The sequence below is a fragment of the Drosophila ficusphila genome, unplaced genomic scaffold, assembly GCF_018152265.1.
Source record: "Drosophila ficusphila isolate 14025-0441.05 unplaced genomic scaffold, ASM1815226v1 contig_791, whole genome shotgun sequence".
In the NCBI taxonomy this organism is placed as follows: Eukaryota; Metazoa; Arthropoda; class Insecta; order Diptera; family Drosophilidae; genus Drosophila; species Drosophila ficusphila.
The window spans coordinates 16751982-16764834 of NW_025064737.1; the positions used below are offsets into that span (position 1 = coordinate 16751982).

A 12853-nucleotide genomic window follows, 5' to 3' on the forward strand; every position below is an offset into this window, starting at 1 on the left:
TTCTAAATTTTGTTTAGGAGGGTCTCAAGAAAATACGGTGTTACAAGATACAAACTATGTGTATATATCTATTATTTTGGCCAGGCAAGTAAATCGTACCGGCAAGGCTCCGGATGTGCAAAGTAAAATAGATCCTTTAACTAGTTGATAAATCAGCACAGATTCATGTAATGTAAAACATTAGAAACCCCCTAAATGTGGGTCAATCAACTCTTATTGAGTGCATTGGGGTAGGTCGAGGAATCAACTAAGAACTTGAGGGGCGGAACATATTCTGAGGAAAATTTTGTTTTTCAAACTTGGCTTAATTGCCAAGATTTGTGACCAGTAAAATTCTTAAAAAAAACACTCAGTGGATTACTCTCCGGCCCTCTGATTCTATCGTAAGGCAAATACACCCACCCTACTGTGCATATTTAGACCTTAAAGAGAAATAATATAAATACAAACTATGTGAACTATGTGTACATACATGCGTGCAGCATAAATACATAATATAAATGTCGTAATTGAAGTATTTATAAGTACCGAATGGCCCAAAAACTATCCATGTTCGGCCTTCATTGTAAGCTCCATTCAATGTCGAGGCAGAACAAGGCGCACATCGTCAGACGATCTTTATTCACCAAAAACCCCTCATCGATACAAATAAAGTAAAGAGAATCAAATGTATATACACATACTATACTATAAACTGTATAAACTTGTCAGGCACAAGTTATGGTGGGAAAAGCCTCTCCAATGGCCGCGCTATCGGTCAAACGCTTTGCAATGGGACTCCAAAGTTTGGAGTAGGAATGCTGCAACATCTCTAGATTACCAATAATATACAGCGCCCAGCGGGCTCGAGAAAGTGCGACGCACACTCGATTCGGTTGCCGCAGGAAACCGATTTGGCCGGACGTATTGCTGCGCACCAGCGAAAGCAGCACAATGTTGGCTTCCAAGCCCTGGAAACTATCCACACTGGACACCTTGGCGTTCAATCGATACTTGCGGGGAAGCTGTAAGAAATATAAAGATATATCCATACTTATCTAGCCATAAGACTTTCACAAACCGCTTTTTTGATGCACTCTATTTGCGCATTGTAAGGTGTAAGTATAACAATGTCGTCAAACTTGTACTTGGCTTTCTGGATAAGAAACGCAAATAGTTCCGACAACCTGGCAGCTTCGTACGGGTTTTCGAAGGACATATCAGAGGCCCGTTGCTCCGGTTGGGTGTGCCGCACAAAGAACAAGTTTTTCTCCATAAGGCGGATGTCGTTGTATTGCTTAACTGACTCAGAGCACAGCAGTTCGTCATAAATAGTGGGCACAAGGAGCTCCGAAATAGAGGGTCGCATGCGGTACTGCAGATTTAGCAGGGAGAATGGCATGCCAGCCACGATGAGACGCTCGAAAAGGGAGATTTGTGGCACCTGACTGCTGCCCGAGAAAGGTTGCAACTGCTTGTGATCGCCGACTAGGATCACATGCTCCGTGTGCGGCGTAAGGCAAGCCAGAATATGCGCTTCCTGAATCTCTGCTGCCTCCTCAAAGATAACGCACTTTGATTTAAGCAACCGGAAGAGAAAGTTTAGTCGAGCTGCACATGTAGTTGTCATGGCCAGCAGATCCTTCTCCTTTGCCAGGAAGAACTGAAAAACCATGCGAAGTGTTTCGATCTTTTCGGTCACCTGGTGCACTTCCTGCTGAGCCAACAGAGTCTGCTGGTAGCTCTCCTCGCTGCCATCAAAATTCGAGTACAGGCTTTGCAAGTACTGGAACTTCTCCTTGTACTCGCAATTGACCAGCCACCAAATTCGCTTCAAGCGAGGTGGCACCAAGTCCGGATTTACCATGGTGCGCACATTGAACTTGTCGATTTGCCGATCGCGCGTCTGACTGCCAAAGCGAAGGATTTCTTGGGTATACTGTGATACCTTCACGAGAAATTTGTCCAACGAGTCGTTGGTGTAGGTCAACACAATAATAGGACCGGTGCCCAAGACTTTGGCGTTCTGTATTAACCAGTTCACCAACTCAACTGAGAGATGTGTTTTGCCCGTGCCTGGAGGACCTTGTATAATGCTAAATTCCCTGCTTAAGGCCTCCTTAAAAGCTTTCTGCTGACTTTCATTGAACGTCTGATTTTTAAGACTCACTTTAACTCCTTTTGTCATGTACTTTGGCGGTGATACATCAAACTACAATATAATAATGCATTTATCTTCAAGATAAGGTATATACATCCAGATTGCATGTAAATTACTCACCTTTCTATCTACAATATAGCGACGCATGGGAAACTGTTCTGTGCTGCACGTGCTTAAATAGTTGTGAACCCTAAGATACGGTTCAAAAAACACTGGAGTCTGGAACATATACAACGGTCGGTCGTAAATAGTGCCAATGTTATACTGTTTGACAATCTGGACGCTCAACTACAAAAATAAAAAAACATTTAAACAAATAAGCATGTTATTTACAGGAAGATAACGTACACAACCCTCTTTCCATTTTTCTGGTTCTGTGTAGCCAACTGTGGCCAGAATGAGATCATCAAGATTAGGGTTCGTTGTTAGGCATAGTAAAGCTCCTGATTTCATGTTTTGCAGCACATTCTTATTGTTTTCCTTGGAAATTCCAATGGATTTCACTGATAGAAAAACCAGACTGTGGCGCTGAGCCTCGGCCAACTGTGGATTTAAGGTCAGATAAGTACTGGCCCACAAAAGGCCTTGTTGTTCAAGCTCCTTGACAAGCTTTTCATTACGCAACTGCTGGACAAACTCAAGTAGGGGAGCAGAAAAATCTTCGCACAGTACATTTCGCTGTGTGTTTAAGTATTGGTCTAGATCGTCAGCCACATTAAGATCTTTTTCTGATGATTCTTTAGCTGCTTCTTTCCCCAGAATCTTGTCCAGCGTTGGGTAGATTTCTCCCTTTAAATTGTACATTGACTTTCCGGTAAATGCTTCTAGCCCTTCTGTCAAGTCATTCTTTAAGGAGGGTGCTACTTTTTTATAAAGTTCTACCAATTCATAGCCCTGGCAACCAAGTACTCCAAGCTTATGGGCTCTTAGGAGCAGCCATTTTATGTGACTAAGTAGCAGTGTGGAAGTCTCATCACAGTTACCCACAGAACTCTTGGCCAGCAAAAGATTTTTGATCTTCTCCAGGAGCACGGACTGCCGGCTGAAGGCAGACAGGAACTGTTCATCAAATCCACACAACTCCAGTTGACATAGTGATTTCAGGACATTCACAAACAAGCAGACGCGTTTAACACTATCATTGGCCACCAGTTGATTCACGAAGAGATCTCGTTCATCGGACATGAAGTAGAGGAACATATCTATTGGCGGCATAATCAGGGCCTTAGTCAAATCGCTTATGGAAAACCGATTAGACGTTTTTCCATCTTTTCCTGCATCTACGGAGGAAGTCTCCAAACTCAGTTGTTTCATATAGTCTCCCACTGCAATTAACAATGATTATCTCTGCAATTAAATCAAGTGACTGGTGTTTATTTACTTCTTGGCGGGCGGCATTCTATGTGTTCCTCCTTCTTTTCCAGCTCTAAGGACTTTTCTCTTTGCTGCAGCCCTTTCACCAGGTCCTCCTCGTCCTGGTTAAACCAATCCTCATCGGAACCTGACATCGTTTTTCGTGTGGCTTTGTGGAAGGCGCAATAAAAATCGCAGAAAGGTCGCAATTTCTAGTACAGTATGCATTAGTTATGTGGGAATGGCTATATATAAAGTTGTAGAAATAGTAAGATTAATATGAGAAAATCATAAATATTTTTCCAAACAAATGTTCTGCTTAAAAAGAATACTTTATTAATCTAAAAATAGAAATGATGAATATAAAATGAACCCAACAAAGTTTTCCAAATATATTTTATTAAAAAGAAGACTTTGTTATATATAAAGATAAATATAAATATTGGATTTATAGAATGTTTACAATGAAGATATACTGTGCTTGGAAATTTGGTGTTTTTTGACGCCGACATATTTCAAGTCCTCTGGGCACACTAGGAATAAACAAGCTGACTTCAGTGGCGAAATTTCATTAAACAGTTTTTTTTTATTACGCTTTGGTTAATTCTTCACCGAAATTAAATGCGCCACAACGCTGTTTAGGTATACTTTATTGAAAGCTAGAAAGTCAGGTATGTCTGCACTTTTAGTTGGTACTAATTGTTTACTTTCAAATCGTCCCGCGCTTTTTATCTGTAGGGAACGAAACCAAATGGACAAAAGTCGCAGAGGTAGGATTCGTAGGATGCCATCGTCTGGATCGGACAGCGATGGCTCTACGGCTCCCCCTAGTTGTAAGAAGAAGAAGATCAAGCAGGTTGCACAATCCGAATCTGATGTGGAGGAGGAGTATGAAAATGTCGAATATCTCGAAGAGGAAAACAACAGATCCCAGGAAGTATCTAATGCAACGGCGCCAAGATCTCAAATGTCACGGGCGCGTCAAACAAATTCAAACACTTCACAGCGAACTTCCAGCTTTAATCTATCGGTATGGCTTAATGAACTGCCATCCTATATCTGCTAAACCAAGCCGTAATTTTTCCAGTCCGAGCTGTCCATTCCAAGCGCCTTTGATCGCTGTGGCAAAGTGATTTCAATGCGGCTTACTAACTTCATGTGTCACTCAAATCTCTTCGTCGAGTTCGGCCCCAATATCAACTTCCTGGTGGGCAATAATGGCAGTGGCAAGAGCGCAGTGATTACAGCGTTGGCTTTGGGTTTAACCAGCAGTGCGAGAGCTACCAACAGAGCCAGCAGTATACAAAGTAGGTTCCCTAGGAGCATATTTGTCTTCGATTTATAATAACTTTAAACCTTAACAATGCAGAACTAATCAAAAACGGCGAGGCGAGTGCCACTATTGCCATAACCCTCTCCAATACCGGTTTGCGGCCCTTTAAGGCGGACATATTTGGTCCCCATCTCACGGTGGTGCGTCAAATACGTCATTCTTCTTCAACGTACGACCTCCAAGATGCTCGCGGCAAAAGCGTTTCCAAGAAAGTTGCTGAAATCCGGCGCATGCTGCTCTGCTTTGGCATCAATGTGGAAAATCCTATTTTTGTGCTGAATCAGGAAGCGGCGAGGGAGTTTCTGAAAGAGTAAAAAAACCATAACACCATTCGAAAAAGTCCACTATAGCCAGAATTATTGTTTTTAGATTGGAGCCAGCTTCGAATTACAAACTGCTGATGAAGGCAACCCAACTCGATGTTTGTACGAGCAGTCTGACCGAGTGCCATGCTCAGCGTCGTCATTTTACCCAAGACCTAGAACAACTGGAGAAGGTGATGTTTTATTACAAAAGAAAAGATTTCTTTCTTTAATCTTTTGAGCTTTAACAGAAAAGAGATGTCGTGGCTAAGCAAGTTGAGGCTGAAGAGGAAAAGCTGTCAATACTTAAGGATAAGGAAATAGTTAAGGTGAGTTATAAAACTAAACTCTTAACGTCCAGGTTACTAAACTCGGCAGCTCATGCTTAGGTAAAACTGGAGCAGTGCAAGGCAAAATTAGCATGGATGGCTGTGACGCGTTTCCAAGAAGACCTCGACAACCTGGAGCATTCAATTAAACTAATTGAGTCAAAGAAGGCCAAGCTTGAGCTCACCACATCAAAAAAAGAGAGCTCGCAAGCCTCAATGACCCAACAACTCAGGTAAAAAAAGCTAATATCTAAAGATGTCTTCAATTATTAATTTCTACAATTTAATTGCATTTGATTTATTTACAGCGAGTTTGAGGCTACTAAAAATCAAATCTTATCGTCCTACAAAGTTCAGGATGAAAAGCTGAGAACTGCCAAGCGGGCGGTGCAGGATATACTCATAAAAATTAGCTCAATCAAAGCCCAAATTGGGAACGCTGAGCGACGCATGCGAGAGGATCAGCACGCATACGATGAATGCGTGAAGCTCATTGGAAACTACCATGCCGATTTCAAGCGGGTAAAGGAACAGCGGGAGGAGCACGTCAACAAAATGGGGGCACTAAAGAAGCAGGTTGCTGACAGCGAAGAGACTATCGCCCGGCTTAGAGAAGAGCAACTGCAGATAAAGCGAGACATTACTTCGGTTCAGGAAAGGGTGGAGGCGTTAAAGAACGAACGGGTGCAGTTACACAAGTCCAAGCGTGAGTAAATATTTAATTTGTTCAAGTAGGTGTAATATCTTTATCTCTTACAGAGAAAATCAGCATGGAAATCGAGGAGTTATCTCGGAATAAGTCGAATAAACTTTCTGTGTATGGCGAGCAAGCGATACAGGTGGTCCATGCGTTGCGTACTCAGTATGCCGGCTCTAATATGCATAGAATGCCTCGTGGTCCACTGGGCCAGTACATAAGTGCGCCGAATCCCAAATATCGAGACCTTGTCGAAAACCAGCTCATGGGTTGTCTACGATCCTTTATCGTCAGCTCCGACAAGGAGCGCCAGTCGCTGCGGACTTTACTGCAGAACAAGTTCCAGGGTGGAAACATGCCCTCTATTATCACCAGTCCTTTTACGGATCGTGTTTATGACGTGTCCAGAAACAAAGTGCGACCTACTACGCCAAATACCACAGTGTTGATTGATGAAATTAGGTATGTTTTTAACATTCATTTGAAATAGCGTTAGGTCATTGATAACTTCTACACTTTACAGCTGTGATGACCCGGTGGTAATGAACTACCTTATTGATATGCTTCGCATCGAGACGGTATTGGTGACAGAATCAAAGGAGATTGCTGAGTTCCTTACATCCGACACTGAGAATGTGCCGCCCAATCTGACGAGGGTGCTGGTGCCGAGCTTAGGATTGGAGTACATACCATCGCCCAACTATGCCGTATATTCGACTAAAATACATCCCGCACGTTATATTCACATAAATGTGGACGATCGTATACGCCAGCTTCACATGGAACAAAGAGACCTTGAAGAAAAATATGCTTCTTTGGAAATGGACTACATGCAGCACAGACAAGTGATGGAGAAAACTCAACATGAAATAGCAAAGAAGGTTACAATGATTGGACAACATCAATCCAGGAATGAGCGGGCAATGCAGCAAATAATGGAGCTGGAAAACTTTGATTACCAGGAACTTCCCGAATATGATCGCTTGGTAAGTGGAAGTCGTCAAATATCTTCAATTAGAATTAATAAACTGTTTTGCTCTCATAGGAATCTCATTTGGCCCAAAGTGGTGAGAAAATAGAAAAATGCAAACAAGAACGCGAAATGTTGGAGCAAAAGCTGAATGATATTCAAGAACGCAAGTCGGAACTTGAAGCAACTGAAACGGTAGAGAGGCAAGCCCTTGCGGAAATAAACCATAAGCTTTCCACACTCGACACCGAAGCTCGCGAAGTCGAGTCCAAAATCCGGAGTTTAGACCTTCACTATGAAGAAAACACTCGAAATTTACAAAAAACCTTGCAGTTGGAAAGGAAAATGATCGAAGAGAAACAAACCATTCAGAATGATTTGGAACAAGCTCGCGTGGAGGCCCAAAAAGTGGGAGACTTTATAGGCACGTCGCAGACAGAGGAGAAAATACGCGAACTAATTAGTCGCTACAAATCAAAGATCAAACAAGTGGAGCAGCTTAACTACAACCCCGAGGAGGTGGAAAGAGGGTTGAGTAAACTGCGAGACGAGCTCGGCCTTCAGGCCAGGCATTTGGCCGTCGTGGATTCCGTGATTAAGAAGCTACGCATGGCGTACCATCAGCGGGCGCAATTATTTCAGAGATCCCGCCATCACTACTTTACAATGGTTCAGTTTCAGTTTGAGGTAAAATTCACGTTTTTAGAAAGCATTACTGACTTAAAACAACATTTCATTTGATTATTTACAGCAAGCCTTAGCCATGCGACAATTTAAAGCTAGCTTTGAGACAAGTGACAAAGATAAAACGTGGAAGATCAATGTATTTCCGCCCAGCGGAAACGAGACCTCCAACGCAAGAAGTTTATCAGGCGGTGAACGCTCGTTTACCACAGTTTCGTTGCTTAAAGGGCTTTGGAGTACTTCAGACCACCCCTTTTATTTTCTAGACGAATACGACGTGTTTACAGTAAGTAAATTTCGTTTCTGAGCTTCTATTTTAAACGCCAATTCATGTATTTTCAGGATGAAGTAAACCGTAAGTTTATTACGGAAATTCTAATCGGTGAGGGCATGGAATGGACGTCTCGTCAGTATTGTTTTCTAACTCCACAGGACACTGCGGTGGAGGCCAGCAGTTTCATTACAGTGCACAAGTAGGAATATTATTTTAAAATCCTAAAAATCTTTTCCTTATATCATTTTTATTATTTTATCAGATTGGAGGCTCCCGATAGATAAATTTTACTAAGGCATTTAAAAACGGAAGTTGCTGGACGACAACGCATCAGTATATTATTCGTTACCCTAATTTTAAGCAAAACTTCAAGTGACAATTAATGTTTTAATTTTAAGTTCAACGCTGTTTATTCTCTTTAAATAAAAGTTATTAGTTAGAAAAAAACTTAACCTGGTTTCGATTTTGTGGTTTAAGAAAATTCAAATTAAAAATGCATTTTATTATGTGGCAACCTTGGTAAGTAAAAGTGGCAACCCTACCGAAACATATGTTCTTTCATGCTAAAGTGGCTTGGCATCTGTTTGCTTGTTGAGGTATGACGCTAAATTATTCTAAAATAATCATTAATCATTGCAATTATTGTGTGATCGCTTTATACGTTTTAATTCTATAAAATTTTTGAACCCGTCCCAAATCTTTTCATCAAGCAGTCTGACCGTGCATTAAGCATCATCAGCAAGTAACCTCAAAGCGGCGACTTATTTACTCTTACTTATTTGTTAAACTCGCACAATGAGTCGGAACTACAAGGAAGACCAGACTAACGAGGTCGAGGCGCTGGACTCCATATATTGCGGCGAAATGGAAAGTAAGTACCAATAAGTTTAACTGGAATCCAAGCTTAGGAATACGTATTTCAGTTCTCGCCACGGAGCCCTTTCACAAATTCCAAATTCCGATTGCCACGGAGGAGTACAACCCGGAGGAACCAGAAAATGGATTGTCCTGCAAACTGGTATTCACATACACAGCGAACTATCCGGATGGTGCACCTGTGGTGGAAATCGAGGAGCCCGAAAACTTTGAGGACTCCTTTGACAAACGCCTGCTGGAACACCTGCAAAAGACAATCGAGGAGAATCTGGGCATGGAAATGATCTTCTCGCTAGTCAGCAGCGCTCAGGAGTGGCTGAACGAGCGGTGGGACGAGCACAAGTTTCACCAGGAGGAGCTGCGGGAGCAAAAGCTTCGGGAGGTCGAGGAGGAGGAGCGCAAGAAATTCGAGGGCACCCGGGTGACGGTAGAGTCCTTTATGACGTGGAAACTAGACTTCGAGGAGAGCACTGGCATTGCGGCCAAGCGGGAGAAGAACAATGTGTCCAAAAAGCAGACCGGACGCGAACTGTTCATGTGCGACAACTCGCTCAATGATTCGGACATCAAGTTCCTTCTAGAGGCGGGTGAAAATATCGAGAATGTCAAAATCGATGAGGCCCTGTTCCAGGATCTCGGCGAACTAGATTTGGATGATGATGACGATGAGGATTGGGTGCCCGGGGCCGACGACGACGATGACTAAGCTATAGATTGAAAAATGCTTCTCAAAGGCATATTCGTGTGTATTGTAAATAACATTAAATGCCAACACTTTATTAATCTAAGTTGTTTTGGTTTTGCAAGCTCAAATCCGAAAGCCTGAGGCCATGGCTGGTCACCGTTTGGATGTCATCCAGGTCGAAGAACTCCTCGTCGCTCTCCTCCTGCTTTGGCTTTTCTTCCTGGCTCTTTTTGGCCGCTGGCAGTTTCTTATTGGGGAAGTTCAGGTTAGACCAAGAACCGGGCTCCAGTTTGGGCAAAGTGACCTCTACTTTTGTGCCGTACATGTGAGCGCTGGCTTTGCTTACATTGACAATCTGTAAAAGATCAGAATCTATATAATTCTAACGAAAATCTATTTTATAATTTCTTACGCCGCGTAGTTCTAAGTCCAAATCAAACCTGGCGTTTTCCTGCTCGGGAAAAACCAGGTTGACATGTAGCCTTATGGGATTGATCTCCACCAGGCTCTGCGTGTAGTCATACTTTTTGGCATAAATGGCCACCACCACGTTTGTGGCCGTTTGGTGCCAATCGTAGCGGCACTGCACAACTTTTTTATCATCGTTCTAATCGGGGAATAAAAAAGATTAGTCTGGTAAACTTTAAGACTTCCATTAAATACCCACATCTTTCACCCATTTATGCTGACCGTAGACACATCCCTTCTGCGCCATAAACTGAGCAAAGTCCGAGGTGCGTTTCTGGCAGCAGGACCAGAACTTAAGGCCCTCGTGGAAGATGGGCACTCCTGGGTGGTAGGTGCACTCCCCATAGTCGCTGCTGGTGTCTGTAAAGGAGTACGAGCAGCCGTTGTTCTTGCAACTGGTACCCACTTCGATCGTGTCGCTTGACTTCTCTACCACCGGCACTTTTGCCGCGAAAACGAGATCTTTTAAGGCGGGAGCCACCGTTGGCTGAATGACACTCAGCGGGGATTCGATGGGCGGCCGTGGCAGAGATTCCCGAATGGGAGCTCGCACCTCGATCACTTCGTCCTTGTCGGACTCCGTCTTGACTGGTTTCTCTGGCTCTGGAGGCTTGACATTCGAGTGCTTGGCCAGCGTGCAACCCTTGATGTTGAGGAACTCGGTGAAGTCCACAGACTTCTTGTTGCAGCAGCCCCAACCTTTGTACGCGTCGTGGAAGAAGGGTTCGCCCGGATGGTGCCGGCAAGATTCTGAATAGGATTTGGGGGGTCAAATACATGAGCTTAAATATCTCACTAAGCATCTTACCATCGTTGTTGGTCGCCGGATCAAAGAGTTGGCCACAGCCTCTGTTATAACACTGTTCCATTTATCAAATTGTTTAGAATCTTCAAATGTATGAAAAATTCGCTTAAAATCTAGAATATTCGCAGTGTATGTTAACTAGTGTGGCCAGACTACAATGCCGGTCGAAGCCGCCATAATTTGTTGTTTCATGCGAGTGTGTGTTTTATCAGCAGTGTTCGATGGTCACACAGCAGTCAATACCGCGATATTTTAAATCAAATTTTTTACTGTTACAAGCTGTTCCTTCGAAATTCCCCTTTTTATTATTAAATTTTATTGTAAATAAGAATAAAATCTATTAAAATTATATTATTTACCTAAGTTTGGCTATAAAATAAATTCGAACATAGATTGAAGTTCAGAATTAATTTCTTTTTTTCACATCGCAATAAAATTGTTTGGTTTGGCCATTATTTAAACCATGTCACGGTTACGCCTGTGGCTATGAGAACGCTAATTCCGTTCGAAAATATAATACACGTAATACAAATGCAACCTGTGACTGCCAATGCCTTGGATAATGTGACAAATAGCAGCTTTGCGACCACCGCACATCGCTGGTAGGTTTCGAAAGGCCAACAGTCGCGAATGCAGAGCAATTAAAAGTGATAGTAAATTTGGAATTATGCTAATTACTGCCACTGTTTGACCGGCCATTGCGGTCTTTATAGAATTTGCTAATTGCAAGACGGAATTGAACTAAAAACCATTACTTGCAAATCGGCTGAAGGTCGTGCCTTTGGCAGCTTTTGGTCTACGTGATTTCTGCACGGAACTGGCAAGGCGACCATTAAAAAAATTAGTTCAAAGAACGGGCGGGAATCGGGAGTGTTTGCCAACTCCTAACTGGTTTCCGGGGCCCCGGGTAATGTCTCCGCCTTGCTGGATTCTTTATTTGTCACACTCAGTAATATACACACGTTTTCACGGTTTCATTTTCATTTATTGCCCGCGGTGTCAGATCATAAAATGAACTTGCACACCGAAAAAATTTATTGATTTTATATATGCATGTTCTTTGTAGTAATAATTTTAAACCAGTTTTGTACTCTTTTTTTTGTTATTAACTGCTCAACTAAGTTAATTTAAAAAAAATTCATTGAAACCATAAAGTAGCCAATAGATTAATGCAAAGTAGTATAGTAAGGCAATTTTTTTGAATTAATGATAAACATCGAGCTGCTCCATTTTCTGTACAGTGCAGTCGCTCAAACTGTCGTTTAGCTGGAAATTCTTGTGGTCAACAAGGTTATCAACACGCCTGGCCACCCGGCGCTGTTCCTGTGCCGCACTTCAAATAAAAATAAGACAGGAAAGAACGCTATAGTCGAGTTACTCAAATATAAGATACCCATTACTCAGTTTAACAATGTCAAAAGGCGTCCTAACTTACTTACTTATTATCCTTCCATCTTTCCATCTGTTCAAGGTTCTCCGTTTTGATGTTCATATGGACGAACAGACGAAGAGATCCTGATGAAGAATGTTTATCTTTCTTCAACCTTTTACATACTTTTCAACAAATACAGTGTACTCTTTTACTTTACAAGCAATGGGTATAATTATGACAAAGGCGGCGTTTTCCACAACTCCACAGGCACATTCGGTTTTTGGCCGCGGCTGTGAATCATGCCATTGCTAATGATCCGTTGCCCATTGTTGTGAAACCGACCGAGAATTGTTGACTTTTTCTGCAGTGCGCGGTGCAGCACGGCTTTTGGCTTTTGACAGTCATACAGAAATACAAATAAATAAATGCATAAAAATAAATATATATAACGGGCGTCGGCGGTGGCCGACACACTGGTCGACACATCGCCAGTGTCACTGGAAATTAACACCGCCCGCTTTGTCTTTTTTGGCCTGGCCGACCGGGCGTATACGTAATTTACCAT

The 12853-nt window shown here is 42.5% G+C and overlaps 4 protein-coding genes across 6 annotated transcripts; 2 read left to right on the forward strand and 2 right to left on the reverse strand.

Moving 5' to 3' along the window:
- Positions 1-602: 602 nt before the first annotated feature.
- On the reverse strand, positions 603-3716 carry LOC108092004 (NFX1-type zinc finger-containing protein 1). Its single transcript, XM_017191433.2, has 5 exons — positions 3522-3716; positions 2489-3465; positions 2261-2428; positions 1061-2191; positions 603-1004 (listed from the first exon to the last, which is right to left on the reverse strand). The coding sequence occupies exons 1-5, from the start codon at positions 3646-3648 to the stop codon at positions 708-710; spliced, it is 2700 nt and encodes an 899-aa protein (XP_017046922.1). The 5' UTR covers positions 3649-3716; the 3' UTR covers positions 603-707.
- Positions 3717-4036: 320 nt separating this feature from the next.
- LOC108092203 (structural maintenance of chromosomes protein 6) lies at positions 4037-8529 on the forward strand. Of its 2 annotated transcripts, none has more exons than XM_017191729.2 (14): positions 4037-4164; positions 4232-4523; positions 4581-4800; positions 4863-5136; positions 5196-5322; positions 5380-5457; positions 5518-5690; positions 5766-6163; positions 6217-6616; positions 6678-7140; positions 7200-7811; positions 7876-8094; positions 8151-8281; positions 8345-8529. In XM_017191729.2, the coding sequence occupies exons 2-14, from the start codon at positions 4245-4247 to the stop codon at positions 8364-8366; spliced, it is 3396 nt and encodes a 1131-aa protein (XP_017047218.1). In that variant the 5' UTR covers positions 4037-4164; positions 4232-4244; the 3' UTR covers positions 8367-8529. The 2 variants fall into 2 exon arrangements, with proteins under 2 accessions (XP_017047218.1, XP_017047220.1); XM_017191731.2 differs by having other exon boundaries at positions 4037-4135.
- Positions 8530-8607: 78 nt separating this feature from the next.
- On the forward strand, positions 8608-9746 carry LOC108092179 (RWD domain-containing protein 1). Of its 2 annotated transcripts, none has more exons than XM_017191703.1 (3): positions 8608-8678; positions 8796-8953; positions 9006-9746. In XM_017191703.1, the coding sequence occupies exons 2-3, from the start codon at positions 8878-8880 to the stop codon at positions 9662-9664; spliced, it is 735 nt and encodes a 244-aa protein (XP_017047192.1). In that variant the 5' UTR covers positions 8608-8678; positions 8796-8877; the 3' UTR covers positions 9665-9746. The 2 variants fall into 2 exon arrangements, with proteins under 2 accessions (XP_017047192.1, XP_017047193.1); XM_017191704.1 differs by having other exon boundaries at positions 8651-8678; positions 8793-8953.
- Positions 9687-11068, reverse strand: LOC108092178 (cysteine and histidine-rich domain-containing protein). Its single transcript, XM_017191702.2, has 4 exons — positions 10920-11068; positions 10311-10861; positions 10056-10250; positions 9687-9998 (listed from the first exon to the last, which is right to left on the reverse strand). The coding sequence occupies exons 1-4, from the start codon at positions 10978-10980 to the stop codon at positions 9738-9740; spliced, it is 1068 nt and encodes a 355-aa protein (XP_017047191.1). The 5' UTR covers positions 10981-11068; the 3' UTR covers positions 9687-9737.
- Positions 11069-12853: the final 1785 nt, after the last annotated feature.

Excerpts from the sequence above, each read along its gene's own strand:
- LOC108092004 (XM_017191433.2), bottom strand. The coding sequence starts at position 3,648 with ATGTCAGGTTCCGATGAGGATTGGTTTAACCAGGACGAGGAGGACCTG. Across the intron at positions 2,192-2,260 it reads GCTATATTGTAGATAGAAAG|TTTGATGTATCACCGCCAAA; the intron begins GTGAGTAATTTA and ends ATTATATTGTAG. Across the intron at positions 1,005-1,060 it reads TAGAGTGCATCAAAAAAGCG|CTTCCCCGCAAGTATCGATT; the intron begins GTTTGTGAAAGT and ends TATTTCTTACAG.
- LOC108092203 (XM_017191729.2), top strand. The coding sequence starts at position 4,245 with ATGGACAAAAGTCGCAGAGGTAGGATTCGTAGGATGCCATCGTCTGGA. Across the intron at positions 5,323-5,379 it reads ACCTAGAACAACTGGAGAAG|AAAAGAGATGTCGTGGCTAA; the intron begins GTGATGTTTTAT and ends GAGCTTTAACAG. Across the intron at positions 8,282-8,344 it reads AGTTTCATTACAGTGCACAA|ATTGGAGGCTCCCGATAGAT; the intron begins GTAGGAATATTA and ends TTATTTTATCAG.
- LOC108092179 (XM_017191703.1), top strand. The coding sequence starts at position 8,878 with ATGAGTCGGAACTACAAGGAAGACCAGACTAACGAGGTCGAGGCGCTG. Across the intron at positions 8,954-9,005 it reads ATATTGCGGCGAAATGGAAA|TTCTCGCCACGGAGCCCTTT; the intron begins GTAAGTACCAAT and ends TACGTATTTCAG.
- LOC108092178 (XM_017191702.2), bottom strand. The coding sequence starts at position 10,980 with ATGGAACAGTGTTATAACAGAGGCTGTGGCCAACTCTTTGATCCGGCG. Across the intron at positions 10,862-10,919 it reads TCCGGCGACCAACAACGATG|AATCTTGCCGGCACCATCCG; the intron begins GTAAGATGCTTA and ends AATCCTATTCAG. Across the intron at positions 10,251-10,310 it reads AGCATAAATGGGTGAAAGAT|AACGATGATAAAAAAGTTGT; the intron begins GTGGGTATTTAA and ends TTCCCCGATTAG.